Consider the following 15,172-nt stretch of genomic DNA (forward strand, 5'->3'; position numbering starts at 1 on the left):
TGCAGTTTTTCTATTTCTCTGCAATGGGGACTAGTCATTTAATCAGTCTTTGGATAATTTTCTTCATCTTTCTCTTTTATTTTTATCCCTTTTATTTTATTTTCTGTTCTTATCAGTTCTGCCAATGGTTCTATTGCTAAGGTGAACAGTGAGGGAGATAGTGGACATCCCTGCCTAGTTGACCTGCTTAATTTAAATTGGTTCGATATATATCCATTTACTGTCACCTTCGCCAATGGTCCCTTATATAATGTGGATAATTTTCTTCATCTGATTGCAAACTATTTTTCCTTTAACAAAGTTCCTTCAACTGTCATTTGTTCTCTGAATGCAATATTCTATTTTTAGCATTTCCTAATATGCTTGTATGTAAATACAGCAACTGTCACTGCACTATTAACTTTCTTTTACATCTTGCTCATTACCTAATAAAAATGTATTCTGCACATTTTTAACTCATTTAACATGATACACTGTACTTTGTTTTATTATTTCACTACCTGCAGTATTTTAAGTATGGGCTGATTTGCATGCAAAAATAAGCTATTCTTTGTAGTTAAGTACAGAATCAAATCTAAACAAAATCAAAATGAGCCTGACAATTATTAATATCTCAAGTCAAGTCGTCACCTTTATTTATCATTCATACCATGGCTCACATGGTAAAGACAAGATAGCCTTTCTCCAGGACCACAGAGCATATTTACATAAACAAAAGTTAGAAGAGAAGTTAAACACATTGAAATATTAAAATATTAAGATATATTCAGTAAAAGTCCACGATACACTATCGTCTTATGTTCTGGGAATTCAGTTTTGACCAGCCCCTCCTCACCTACATGCCCTCCATCAGTTCAACAACTTCCAGTTCCCTGAACTCAATCGTCTCATTTTTACCATGGACATCCAATTGCTATACACCTCAAATTCCCCCACACCAATTAAATACATTCTCTCCTCATATCCAATTAATACCTTTTGGCTTTTGGACTGAACTCCTTCCCCTTTTTTCTTTCCAGATGCCTTTCTGTTTTTGGCATACCTTGAAGAAGGCCTCAGGCCTGAAACGCGCTGCAGGACTGGCTGAGTTCCTCCAGCATTTCTGTATGTTTTTATTACAAATCATAAGAGCTGAGGATGTGAATGCAGTACACCAATTCGCAGTTAATTATGGGTGCGTGGTCTGTCCTGTGGCGTATAGATGGTGAGCAGGAAAGAAACTCGCCATGGTAGGCAGCACCCCTTTTCTAAAGGTTACCTGAACACAATCATGAACCACTGTGTTTGTCTGCTATTTTTATAGGTACATGCCCTCCATCATAAGAAAATCCCAACATTGCGTCTAATCTAAATTATCTACAAACCTGTAATTGTCTAATTGTATTTGACATAAAGTGACGGCATGTTAATTGTTACAAATATTTATAATATATCATCCCTAGTAACTTGTACTTTAACAAGTTGGAAATCGGAATAAATCTGTGGAGCAGCAGGTTATTCCCAGCGCTGGGGAACCATAGATTGTCTTAGTTTTGGTCATCTATGAAGAATGTACATAAGTTAATATTCACGCGACTTCGGCAGACATTCGAATCAAACGTTGCTCTCATTCGAATACAGTACCCATTTCCTTTCAAGTCTCTTTGCTGTGCTTTAAAATATATTGGGCTCAGTTTGACCAACAGCAAACTGACCTTTTAGATCGTGCATTCAATCCACCCTTCATGACGGCTGAAACTAAACATAAAGAGGGAAGCTGTATTGCTGCATCAGAGGTTGGTTCTTCATTTCATTGTGCTGCGATGGCATATTTATAATTGCATTGTAGGACAATATTGCTTTGTCAAGTTACGGATAGCGAGAACAGATAGAAATGGTCTCTCAGTAGAAACGGATGAATTGTTAGCATGGGGGCCCAAGGGAGACATTCCTTCTACCACCATCAACTCGGCCCAAACCTTCATATCCTCCATGTGCTAGAGCAAGATCATATTAAATATATATTAGAGTTGGCCCGCTGGCCGCCGCGCCAGTATAGCGCATGCACATTGAAGGTGAAAATGAAGACGCCGGAGGTGTGGAGGGATCTCAGAGTCCCGAATCCCGGGGATCGGAGCGCCGCACTCAGCCCGCCCGGCTCCCGGACACACAGACGCGGCTGGAGTTGGGGACCATCCTCGCTGGGTCTGCGCTTCAGCGGCGACGCCGGACCAAACGTCTCATTGGCGATGCCTTCCCCCTCGCTCCATGCGCGGCGGACCCTGCCTCCTGCTCCTTTTGTTGGAGATGAGCCCGGTGCCGTGAGATCGCAGTTTAATCCCTCTCCAACCATGGGAGGGGGGTGGGCATTTCATCGGGGGGTTGACCCGTCAGGTGACCGACCAGTTGGTCCAAGACAAGGGGAGAGCGTACAAACTCCACACAGACAGCACCTGAACTCGGGTGAACGTGGAGCTGCGACCCCACATTCCACATCAGGACTGTGTGTAAGATTGGGAGCAGTGAGACAGAAGCTTATTTTGTTCCTGTGATTTAAGCCTTTCTTGGGGTTGGGGGGGGGTCCTTCTCTGACCACTTGCCTAACAATTAACTGAATCAGATGTGGAGTTACCACAATACAACAGTTCTCAACTTTTTTCTTTCCACTCATGTCCCTGTGCCATTGGTGCTCTGTGATTAGTAAGGGATTGCTTAAAGTGGTCTGTGGGTGGGAAGAAAAAGTTTGAAGACCACTGCTTTAATCATCCCTCATTGACTCGTCATGTGCACGGTTTCAGAATGCTAAAGGAAATGGGCCAATGACAATTTTTCTCAAGCAAAATATTTCAGTAACAATTGGGTCTAGAGCAGTGATTCTCACCCTTTCCTTCCCACTCACATCCCACCTTAAGCAATCCCTTACTAATTACAGAGTTCCGATGGCATAGGGCACACATGTCAAACTCTGGCCCGCAGGCCAAATTTGGCCCGCGATATAATTATATTTGGCCCGCAAGATCATATTAAATATATATTAGAGTTGGCCCGCTGGCCGCCGCGCCAGTATAGCGCATGCACACTGAAGGTGAAAATGAAGACGCCGGAGGTGTGGAGGGATCTCAGAGTCCCGAATCCCGGGGATCGGAGCGCCGCACTCAGCCCGCCCGGCTCCCGGACACACAGACGCGGCTGGAGTTGGGGACCATCCTCGCTGGGTCTGCGCTTCAGCGGCGACGCCGGACCAAACGTCTCATTGGCGATGCCTTCCCCCTCGCTCCGTGCGCGGCGGACCCTGCCTCCTGCTCCTTTTGTTGGAGATGAGCCCGGCGCCGTGAGATCGCAGTTTAATCCCTCTCCAACCATGGGAGGGGGGTGGGCGTTTCATCGGGGGGTTGACCCGTCAGGTGACCGACCAGTTGGTCCAAGACAAGGGGAGAGCGTACAAACTCCACACAGACAGCACCTGAACTTGGGTGAACGTGGAGCTGCGACCCCACATTCCACATCAGGACTGTGTGTAAGATTGGGAGCAGTGAGACAGAAGCTTATTTTGTTCCTGTGATTTAAGCCTTTCTTGGGGTGGGGGGGGGGGTCCTTCTCTGACCACTTGCCTAACAATTAACTGAATCAGATGTGGAGTTACCACAATACAACAGTTCTCAACTTTTTTCTTTCCACTCGTGTCCCTGTGCCATTGGTGCTCTGTGATTAGTAAGGGATTGCTTAAAGTGGTCTGTGGGTGGGAAGAAAAAGTTTGAAGACCACTGCTTTAATCATCCCTCATTGACTCGTCATGTGCACGGTTTCAGAATGCTAAAGGAAATGGGCCAATGACAATTTTTCTCAAGCAAAATATTTCAGTAACAATTGGGTCTAGAGCAGTGATTCTCACCCTTTCCTTCCCACTCACATCCCACCTTAAGCAATCCCTTACTAATTACAGAGTTCCGATGGCATAGGGCACACATGTCAAACTCTGGCCCGCAGGCCAAATTTGGCCCGCAATATAATTATATTTGGCCCGCAAGATCATTTCAAAAATGTATTAGAGGTGGCTCGCTGGCCGCCGCGCCAGTATAGCGCATGCACAGTAATACAACAAATCCCAGAATGCATTGGCGTCAGCCTGCTAATCGCCCCCACCTCCTCTGTTTACGTTGCAGGGTCTCACCGTGGACTCTGGTTTTGGGGCCTGGCCGGTGTCAGGGGAAGCCAAGGCCGCTTCCCAGCGCCCAGAACCGGAGGCCTCGGGCCTGACCTCGCCAGGACCGTTGCCCACTCCCCCTCCATGCCGCAGGCCGACCCGCGACTCACGGTGACGGGGCCGCTGATCCGCCGAGATGCCGCCCTGCAGCGAGAGCCGATGCCCCCGCACTGTCGTTGTCCAACCCGATCGCCCGCAAACCCCGCCCTCTCGCACACAGACCTGAGTAAGGATTATGAACTTTAATCTCAGGATAAAACGATCTTCCAATAGTTTCATGTCACAGTGATAAATATATTCCTGGTTAAAAATGGTCCTGCACCTGGATACAAGCTCATTAGGCATAAAACTTGAAAAGTGTGTAAATCAAAGGATATCTGTACCAATGGAAAAAGGGCATGGCAAATAACCCTGCTAGAGTTCATGCCCACAATCAGTCACCCATTTGATTGTTTCAGGAATCATGTTATTCTCCCACATTCTCAATAGCCCTCAGATTTTACTATTCCACAGCACACTAGCAACATTTGACAAATCCTCTATAGAGAAATATTTATTGAATGTTTTATTTCTCATTTGTTAATGCTTCTGGAAAGAGTTTATCCAAAACTATTATTAAACATTTATTTTAATAAGAAAAAGTTTAACATTACATATGTTGAAAGAAGAGAAAACATGCAGATGTTGTTGAAAATTTTCAATAAATATTTAGTTCGGCCCTCGACTTAGTCCAAGTTTTTAATTTTGGCCCTCCGTGAATTTGAGTTTGACACCCCTGTGCTAGAGGAACTCAGCGGCTGGAGCAGCATCGGTGGGGGAAAATATGGTCTGAACTCTTCCTCAAAACTGAATTATTGGCATGATGAATACTGAAGAACAAGAGCACGTCATTTTGTAACTCAATAAATCAGAATTTGCCTGATTCAATGGCTTCATTTCCACTGGCACGTTTTTGCGTCAATCTGATAGCTCCCGAGCGCCGGAGGTTAACGGCAGGACCTCCTTTCGCTCGTTATCAATTTCTATGTCAGCCCTTAATTGGTCGCTCCATTGAAATGCAAGCAATTGAATGATCATCCCCACCTACTTGAAGCGATGTTTTTTTAAAAACTTTTACATACTACGGTATATATATATACTGTGTTAGAGCTGCCGATTTGCTCACACTTTGCAAGATGTTACGACTGATCGCTGCTATCTGCCTTTGGCTTGGTGCAAGAGTCTTTGTGCAGGGAGCACTCTGTGAACCGATTAAGATCCCGATGTGCAAGGAAATGCCCTGGAATATCACGAGAATGCCCAACCATCTCCATCACAGCACCCAGGAGAATGCTATTCTGGCAATAGAGCAATACGAGGAGTTGGTGAACACCAGATGCAGCCCAGTGCTGCGCTTCTTTCTCTGTGCAATGTACGTGCCCATCTGCACATTTGAATTCCTCCACGATCCCATCAAGCCATGTAAATCAGTTTGCCAGAGAGCAAGAAGTGGGTGCGAGACTATTTTGAAAAGGTACAATCACAGCTGGCCCGAGACCCTGGCATGCAGTGATTTGCCCGTCTACGACCGTGGAGTCTGTATCGCTCCCGAGGCAATTGTCACCGATTTACCAGAAGGTGAGATTCTCCCTGATTTTTGGCCAAGTGCTTTACGTATATTTAGAACAGAACAGTTAATCACTAAACATTTGGTTGACCACTTTTAAAAGGTAGGAATTTTATTTACAAATCGTGTTAAACAAAAAAAATTATAATTTTCATCAGAAAGAATCGTGATAACTTTTTACTAACATTGGTTGGTGTGCCAAGGGGTATTGCACCTCAGCTTTCAATTATAGATGGAGAAAGCGGTTTGTGGAATAAAATCAGCCTTACGCTCTTGTTCCCAACTTCCAGATGCAAAGTGGGTGGAATTCACCGGAGACATGGTTGTCCCGAAGGCTTCTGACTGTAAGAGCTGGAATTCAAGTGAGTGCTGGGTTTTAAAGTCATGCAGATTGATTTAGTTGCTGCATGAACTAATTGTGGAAGGACCCTTCCCTCGGTCTTGAGTACCGAGAATTTTTTTTTAAGGTGGAGTTTTTCACCTGTTCGGCCCCTGCAAACTATATTGTAATTGTAACCATTGTACTGCAGCTGATAATGGATGTCTTTCTTTTTTGTTATAACATGTAGGCAAGCACAATGAAGTATAAACTTAACTGGGCAGGTGGAGTTGTTCGCCAATGGATTGATGTGGCGCACAGCCCCAGGGGAGCTTTGTATGCACCAGAGAACTGCAGACTTTCTCGCTTGACCTGACTGTTTTCAAGCGAATCCACCCGTTATTTCATTCGACAGGGTTCTCTTAAGGAATTCCATTAATATTGTAATATTTCAAAAACATATTCTATGGATTTGGAAATAATATATTTTGGTTTACACGTGGCTTCTTATATTATTACCATAGTGTTCTATAGTGTTGTAGCATTTATTGGCTTTTCGGCCAATATGTCTATTGGGAACATTTATTGACATCTTTAAACTACATCAAGAAAATATTTGCTGCCTTTTTTCTGTGGTTGATCCTGAAAGCTCAGATGTAGGATGCCAATACTTTTATTGTAAATGTTCATTATTAAAATGTTCCTTTTAAAAATGTTGCGTCTTATTTTTCAACAGATCGGTGTAAATGCAGGAAAATTAAACCAACACTAAAAACGTATTTGGGCAAGAATTATAACTATGGTAAGGGATAACTACCTATTATCACATGGTATTTTGTTGTGAAATGCATGATAGTGGATTTCCTTCTGAGAAAATTTATTTTAAAATAATGGTTTCTAGATCTTGAAAGATCTGTGACTGCATTCAAATTTGACAATTCCCAAGCAACTCTGGGTTCAATCACACTTCTGTCTTTGTTTGATGCTCTGGTGCACTATTCCATTTTATAATTTCAGAAACTAACAACTGAGGGCATCTTCCTAAATTTTCAAATACATCCCAAATAGTTCACAAATCTCTTTCATTTCCACCAAACTTTTGTTGTAGTTTGAAATTAATATATGAAAATAATCAAATTTAACTGACTATATTTTGTAACTTCAACACTAAGTATTTATTTTCTAAGCCTAGTGACATTTCATCCTTTAGACCGATATGTTAGTTTTCAGACAGGTTTAAAATTTTCACCACAGACTGCAAGGCTGTCAAACTCCATTGGTTTGACCCCATTCCAAATTAATGGTTTAAAAAGAATGGAAATTTACTGCACAGCATTTCATTCAAAATAATTATGCTGGCCAATTGGATTAATTTAACAATTAGATTAACCCTATTACTTAATCCTTTGCCTTCAAAGTTATGACTCCAGGAGTGTTCTTCCAAATATTTCTGCCTCCCATCACTCTTGTGCGGCACACTCCCATCAAACACTCTTTGGGTGAATTCTTTTTCTTCAACTCCTTTCCAGTCTTTCTCCATTTTTCCTCATATCCCCTCACTATGCCAAGGGAAATGGACCTTTTTGTAGGCTAATATCTTATTCTCATAATTTTATACACCTTAATTAACAGCCTTCAGTGTCCTTAATTCCAAAGAAAACAAACCCATCCTAGGTGACTTCTCCTTGTAACTAAAATTCTTCACACGAGATGGTACAATCTTAAATCTCTGCACCCATTTTACAAAAAACAGAACAGTGCAATGAAGTGTTTAATTTGGTTCCAGCATGATCTTGTTGATTTTGTGTTCTGTGCCTTACCAATAAAATTGCACATTCTTTTTGCTTTCTTGAGCACCTTATGAACCGATCCAGTCACCTTTGAGAATCCATGGTGTGCAATCCAGCAACCCACAATTCTTTATCACTTTTTAAGATTAAAATGAGCTTAATTTAAAAAATTAAAATGAGCTTATTGTTTATACAGAGAACATAAAGCATTATAGTACAGCCCCATTGGCTCACGATGTTGTGCCAACCTATAGAAACCTACTTAACAATCTGAACTATTCCTATCTCATAGCCATAACTCCTCTACACAAGTACAATGTTCTCATGCACTGAAATTCTTACTTGCTAGAGTCAAAACTCCAATAGTGTACATTAAATTACCTAAGTATGGAAAGAGACATGAAATATCAAAGAAAAATAATAAATACTCAGTTAAAGTTAGTGCAAGAAAAAGAGTGGTGTTTCAGAATCAGAATTTATTGTCATGAACATATGTCATGAAATTAGTTGTTTTGAGGCAGTATTACAGATATAGAAACTGCTATAAATTTAAAAAATAGTGCACTAGAAGAGAAAATGTGAGAGTGTTTTTGGGTCCTTTGTTCATTCAGAAATCTGATGGCGGAGGGTAAGAAGCTAGTTTTGTACCTTTGGCCAATAGTCTTCAGGCTTCTGTACCTCCATGGAGGTCTTCCATGCCAAATCATTAGTGATGTCCTCCTTTTTCAAATAATGTGACTTCCCCTCTACCACTATCAACATGGCTCTCACCTGCATGTCCTCCATTACCCACACATCTGCCCCAGCCCCCTCTGCCCCTACACACAAAGTCAGGATTCCCCTTATCCACACTTACCGTCTCAACAGCCTCCAAGTTCAACAACATATCATTCGTCCGCTATTTCCAATACCCACTACATGATCCCACCACCTATTCCTCTCCTCCCTTCTCTGCCTTCTGCAGAGACTGCTCCCTCCTGATTTTTTCGTCCACTCCTCTCTCCCCGCTGATCATTCTCTTGGCACTTAACCCTGTGAACATGCAGGAGATTCTCCACTTGTGCCCACATTCCCTCCCTCACAACCATTCAGGGCTGCAAACAGTCCTTCCAAATGAAGCAACATTTCGCTTGCAAATCTGCATGGATCATCTACTGCATTCGGTGCTTCCATTGTGGTCTCCACTACATCAAAGAGACTGGGGACAGACTGGGCAATCACTTTGTTGAGCACTCTGTCAATCTCTCAGTGGCCACCCATTTCAATTCTCTGCCCCAATCTCTTGCCAATATATCTGTCCATGGTCTCATCCATAGTTAGATGATCACCTGCAAATTATAACCATAGATTACAGCACAGAAACAGGCCATTCGACCCTTCTAGTCTATGCCAAACTATTTTTCTGCCTTTTCCCACTGACCTGCACCCAGTTCAGAGCCCTCCATATCATCTCATCTATATACCTGTCCAAATTCTTCTTAAATTTTAAAATTGAGCCCACATTCACCACTTCAGCTGGCAGCTCATTCCACATTCCTACCACTCTGTTTGAAACAGTTCCCCCTAATGTTCCTACTAACTTTGCCCTTTCACTCTTAACCCATGTCCTCTGGTTTGTATCTCACTTACCCTCAGTGGAAAACATCTATCTACATTTACTCTGTCTATACCCCTCATAATTTTAAATACCTCTATCAAATCTTCCCTCATTCTTCCATGCTCCAGGGAAAAATGTCCTAACCTGTTTAACCTTTCCCTGTAACTGAGGCTCCAATTGCTCAGTGGTTAGAGCACTGGCCTTGTAAACTAGGGGTCATGAGTTTGTTCCTCACTGGGGCATCATTCCTGTGAGGGGTGCTAGACAAAGTGGTGACCCTCTGTCTTCCTTATGGTAGACAAAGTTAAAGAATTTCATGTATGTTAGATTCTAACTGTATTATGTAACAATAATGGAACCTTTTCCTTTAACATCCACATAATTAATTTAGATGACAAACAATAATGGTCCCAGCACTGATCCCTAAGGTATACCACTAGTCCCAGGGCTCCAGTCTGAGAAGCAATCATCCACCACCACTTTCTGGCTTCTCCTGTATAGCTAATTTCTAATCCAGTTTACCACCTCACCGAGTGTCTGAACCTTCCTAACTTCCCATGTGCAACCTTGTCAAAGGCCTTTCTAAAGTCCATTTAGGCAACATCCACAGCCTTTCCTTCATAAATTTTCCTGGTAACCTCCACGAGAAACTGAAAAACGATTGGTTAAACAGGACCTACCATGCACAAAGCCATGTTTACTATCTCTAATCAGTCCTTGCCAGTACAAATACTTGTACATCTGATCTCTTGGAACACCTTCCAATAATTTACCTATTACTGATGTCCAGCTCACTGGCCTATAATTTCCAGGGTTATTTTCTGAGCCTTTTTTAAACAACAAAACAATATGAGCTACCCTCCAATCCTTCGGCACCACACCTGTGGCTAAGGATATTTAAAATATTTCTGCCAGTGCCCTTGAAATTTCTACAACCTCTTTCAAGTTCCAAGCGAATATCTTGTCAAGCCCTGGGAAATTATCCTTATTTGCTTTAAGACAGCAAGCAACTCCTTCTCTTTAATCTGCATCAGTTCTATGACCTCACTGCTTGTTTTCCATACTTCCCTAAACTCTGTGCCAGTTTCAAGGGTAAATACATACAAAAATCTCATTTAAGATTACTCCCATCTCTTGTGGTGGCATAGATATTGGAAGACTTCAAGCTATTGCAAAAGTTTGCAACACATATCTTCAGCATCATCTTTTGAATATATTAACCATTGACTGCTCACTTCTTCACCATTTCCTAGACTCCTCTTGTAGTATATAGGTGAAAATCTTCTACTCCACTCGACGTTGACAGGCTATCTGAAGTGCTGCCCCCATCTGCGGACCCATCACGCACGCACCAACCAGCCCAAGTAATTAACCCACCATGCATGTGCCAGCTGGCCCTGCTCCTCCAATCTATTGCGTATGCACCAGCAGGCACTGGTGCATGTGTGCAAGAAACATAGCTGCGCACGGCCTATGAACCCTGGGTCACCGTGTTTAACAAGGTAAGTGCCCCCTCCCTTGTCCTTTCTGTCCCTATATCCCTAAATGGAGGACAAATTAACGTCTGGCTTAAGGTGGCACCAGACAAAGGACACAAAACTCAAAACTGAGTGCCTCAAAATCCGGACAGTCCAGCCTAAAACTGGATGTAGTGATTACTATCAACAAAAGCTGCTTGGAGGCTGGGTGAGGCTCTTCATTTGTGATGCATTTCAATTATTTCTAATACAAGTCCAGATGTATTTAAATCCTTTATTTTAAAACTTGTAACCATCCTCTTTCCACTCTCAATGGAAAAAGCCTATCCACATTGACTCTATCTTTCCCCCTTATAATTTTGAATACTTCTATCAAATCACCCCTCAATCTTCTATGCTCAACCTTTCCCTGTAACTCAAACTCTGAAACCCTAGCAACATTCTTGTAAACCTCCTCTGCACTCTCTCTCTATTCTATAAATAATGTTCTATGATAATGATCTGTAATAACAAACATCTGTGTTAACATTTCATATAAACTTCCATGTAAATGAGAGTTTCACTCATTCTCACTCCTCTGCCACCACCATGTTGTACAATACTCTTAACAATCCGAATTCATGCTCTTGACTATTGCACATGCGGTAACTGAACTACCATATGTGAATCCACCACGCATGCTCCAATCCACCCCAGAATGCCAACCTACCACGCATGTGCCAAACCAGCTCTCATGCATGCACATGAGAATAAAGATGGCTGCACTCAGTCAACAGACCCCAGGGTGGTGACTAATAAGGTAAGTAGACTTTTTTTTCCCACATTTGGCCCCTGCACTGGATGTCTGGCCACCCTGACAGTGCCCCTCTGAGGTCTGTACCCTAGGTGGCTGCTTAGTTGGCTTAATGGAAGCACCGGTCCTGCCAATATCTCTCAAAAACCAAGGTTCCCTATGCCTGCTAACCTTGCTTTTAATCCTGACAGAAACATACAAACGTACAAAATTTCACCTTTGAAGGTCTTCCACTTTTTTTTTAGTAAATATTTTATTTATCTTTTTTAAATATATTTAACAATCAATAATCATACCAAATACAAAACATCAAGAGAACCCCTTCCTGCACACCTCCCCTCTATACAAGTCCTAGAGAAAGTATGAAGAAAAAGAAACAGAAAAAAGTATCCCATTGTCAGTGTGTATAGTAAAACATATGGAGACATGATAATACTGCAGTGTAAAATCTTTACTGGCTAGCCAGTAGATATCGTAACCTCATATAGGTACCAGTGAGATACCTACATGCTATAAATAAAGCTGCTAGATATTTAGGGAGGTGCAAAATCCCTTCCTGAGATTGTATGTTACCTTTTCAAGTGTGATGCCCCTATTCTTCTTCAAAGATCACCTATCCATGTGTAGATGGGAGTCAGACTTCCATGTTACTGCTAAGCATTACCTGGCCATATACAAGGCAATTTCTGTGAACTTGAGAATTAGTTAGTGATCTACCAATCATGGTAAAGTTCCCCTTCCACTGGGAAGGTGACTCATGTGATCTAGATAAGGGCATCAGAGGTCATAGATCTAGATAAGGGCATCAGAGGTCATAGATCTAGATAAGGGCACCAGAGGTCACAGATCTAGATAAGGGCACCAGAGGCCACAGATCTAGATAAGGGCACCAGAGGCCATAGATCTAGATAAGGGCACCAGAGGCCATAGATCTAGATAAGGGCACCAGAGGCCATAGATCTAGATAAGGGCACCAGAGGCCATAGATCTAGATAAGGGCACCAGAGGCCATAGATCTAGATAAGGGCACCAGAGGCCATAGATCTAGATAAGGGCACCAGAGGTCATAGATCTAGATAAGGGCACCAGAGGTCATAGATCTAGATAAGGGCACCAGAGGTCATAGATCTAGATAAGGGCACCAGAGGTCATAGATCTAGATAAGGGCACCAGCGGTCATAGATCTAGATAAGGGCACCAGCGGTCATAGATCTAGATAAGGGCACCAGCGATCATAGATCTAGATAAGGGCACCAGCGGTCATAGATCTAGATAAGGGCACCAGAGGTCATAGATCTAGATAAGGGCACCAGAGGTCATAGATCTAGATAAGGGCACCAGAGGTCATAGATCTAGATAAGGGCACCAGAGGTCATAGATCTAGATAAGGGCACCAGAGGTCATAGATCTAGATAAGGGCACCAGAGGTCATAGATCTAGATAAGGGCACCAGAGGTCATAGATCTAGATAAGGGCACCAGAGGTCATAGATCTAGATAAGGGCACCAGAGGTCATAGATCTAGATAAGGGCATCAGAGGTCATAGATCTAGATAAGGGCATCAGAAGTCATACCAGAAGGGCTTCACCTCTGTGCGAAGCAAGTCTTCCACTGACCTCGCACATCCTTGTCAGAAAACAAGTTAGCTCAATCCATGCATTCTAGATCCTTTATCATTTTCTCAAAATTGGCCTTTTTCCAATTGAGAATTGGAATCTGAGAACTAGACCTATCTTTCTCTATAATTAACAAAACTAATGGTATTATAACCATATAACCATTTACAGCACAGAAACTGGCTAGTTCGGCCCTACTAGTCCATGCTGAACATCTTCTCCCACCTAGTCTCACTGACCTGTATTTGCCCCATAACCCTCCACACCTCTTCCGTCCATATACCTATCCAACTATTAACATCGATCTTGCTTCTACCACCTCTGCCAGAAGTTCATTCCAAATCCCCACCACCCTCACATTTCCCCTAAACATTTCCCCTTTTACTCTCAATCCATGCCCCTTTGTTTGAATCTCCCCCACTCTCAATGGAAAAAGCTTATCCACATTGACTATCTTTCCCCCTTATAATTATGAATTCTTCTATCAAATCACACCTCAATCTTATACGCTCAACCTTTCCCTGTAACTCAAACTCTGAAACCCTCCTCTGCACTCTCCCTATTCTGTTTATATCTTTCCTATAATTCGGCAATCAAAACTGCACACACCATTCCAAATTTGGCCTCACCATTGCCTTATACAATTTCAACATAACATCCCAACTCCTGTATTCAATATTCTGATTTATGAAAGCCAACATACTAAATGCCTTCTTCACCACTCTATCCACATGTGATTCAACTTTCGGGGAATTATATACCATGACTCCTAAATCCCTTTGTTCCACTGCACACCTCAATTGTCTACCATTTATCATGTATGACCTATGTTGATTAGTCTTACCAAAATGTAGCACCTTACATTTATCAGTATTAAACTCCGTCTGCCATCGTTCAGCCTACTCTTCTAACTGTCCTATATCACCTTGTAAGCTTTGATAATCTTCCTCGCTGTCCACAACACTGCTAACCTTTGTATCATCTGCAAATTTACTAATCCAATTCGGCACCCTATCATTCTAGATCGTTAATATATATGACAAACAGCAGTGGACCCAGTACCAATCCCTGAGGCACTCCACTTGTCACCAGCCTCCAATTTGACAAACATTTTTCCACCACTACTCTCTAGCATCTCCCATCCAACCATTGCTGTATCCATTTCACTACCTCATCATTAATACCTAATGCTTTCACCTTCCTACTAATCTCTTACAGGAAATCTTGTCAAAAGACTTACTAAAGCCCAAATAGACAACATCCACCACCTCCCCCTCATTAACCTTTTTAGTAACCTCCTTGAAAAACTCTAAGATTTGTTAAACATGATCTGCCACATACAAAACCATGCTGACCACTCTGAATTTATCCCTGTCTTTCCAAATAGTTGTATATACCATCTCTAAGAGCATTTTCCATTAGTTTACCCATCATTGACATCAGACTTACAGGCCTATAATTATCAGGCTTACTTTTGGATTTTTTTGAACAGCAGAACAACATGACCCACCCTCCAGTCCTCCGGCACTTTCCCTGTGGCCAGTGACATTTTAAATATTTTTGTCTACACCCCCACTATTTGTTCATTAACCTTCCTCAGGGTCCTAGGGAATATTTTGTCAGGGCCTGGAGATTTATCCACCTTGATTTAAAAAAAAATATATAGTCAACTCTACCTCCTTATTAATATATTATCCATGACCTTCCTACCATTTTTCTTCACTTCATCTGGCTCAATATTCTTTTCCTTAGTGAATACTGAAGAAAAAAAAAATTTAAATTTCTCCCAT

The 15,172-nt window shown here is 42.2% G+C and overlaps 1 protein-coding gene across 1 annotated transcript in view; it reads left to right on the forward strand.

The window, feature by feature from the left end:
• Positions 1-5,358: 5,358 nt before the first annotated feature.
• The window catches only part of LOC138755305 (secreted frizzled-related protein 4-like), a 47,317-nt gene continuing 37,503 nt past the window's right edge, over positions 5,359-15,172 (forward strand). Inside the window, exons 1-3 of the mRNA XM_069921065.1 lie at positions 5,359-5,800; positions 6,080-6,151; positions 6,845-6,910. Coding sequence (XP_069777166.1) covers positions 5,359-5,800; positions 6,080-6,151; positions 6,845-6,910 — 580 coding nt within the window. The remainder of the gene's footprint in view (positions 5,801-6,079; positions 6,152-6,844; positions 6,911-15,172) is intronic.

The sequence above is a fragment of the Narcine bancroftii genome, chromosome 2 (assembly GCF_036971445.1).
Source record: "Narcine bancroftii isolate sNarBan1 chromosome 2, sNarBan1.hap1, whole genome shotgun sequence".
Taxonomy (NCBI): Eukaryota; Metazoa; Chordata; class Chondrichthyes; order Torpediniformes; family Narcinidae; genus Narcine; species Narcine bancroftii.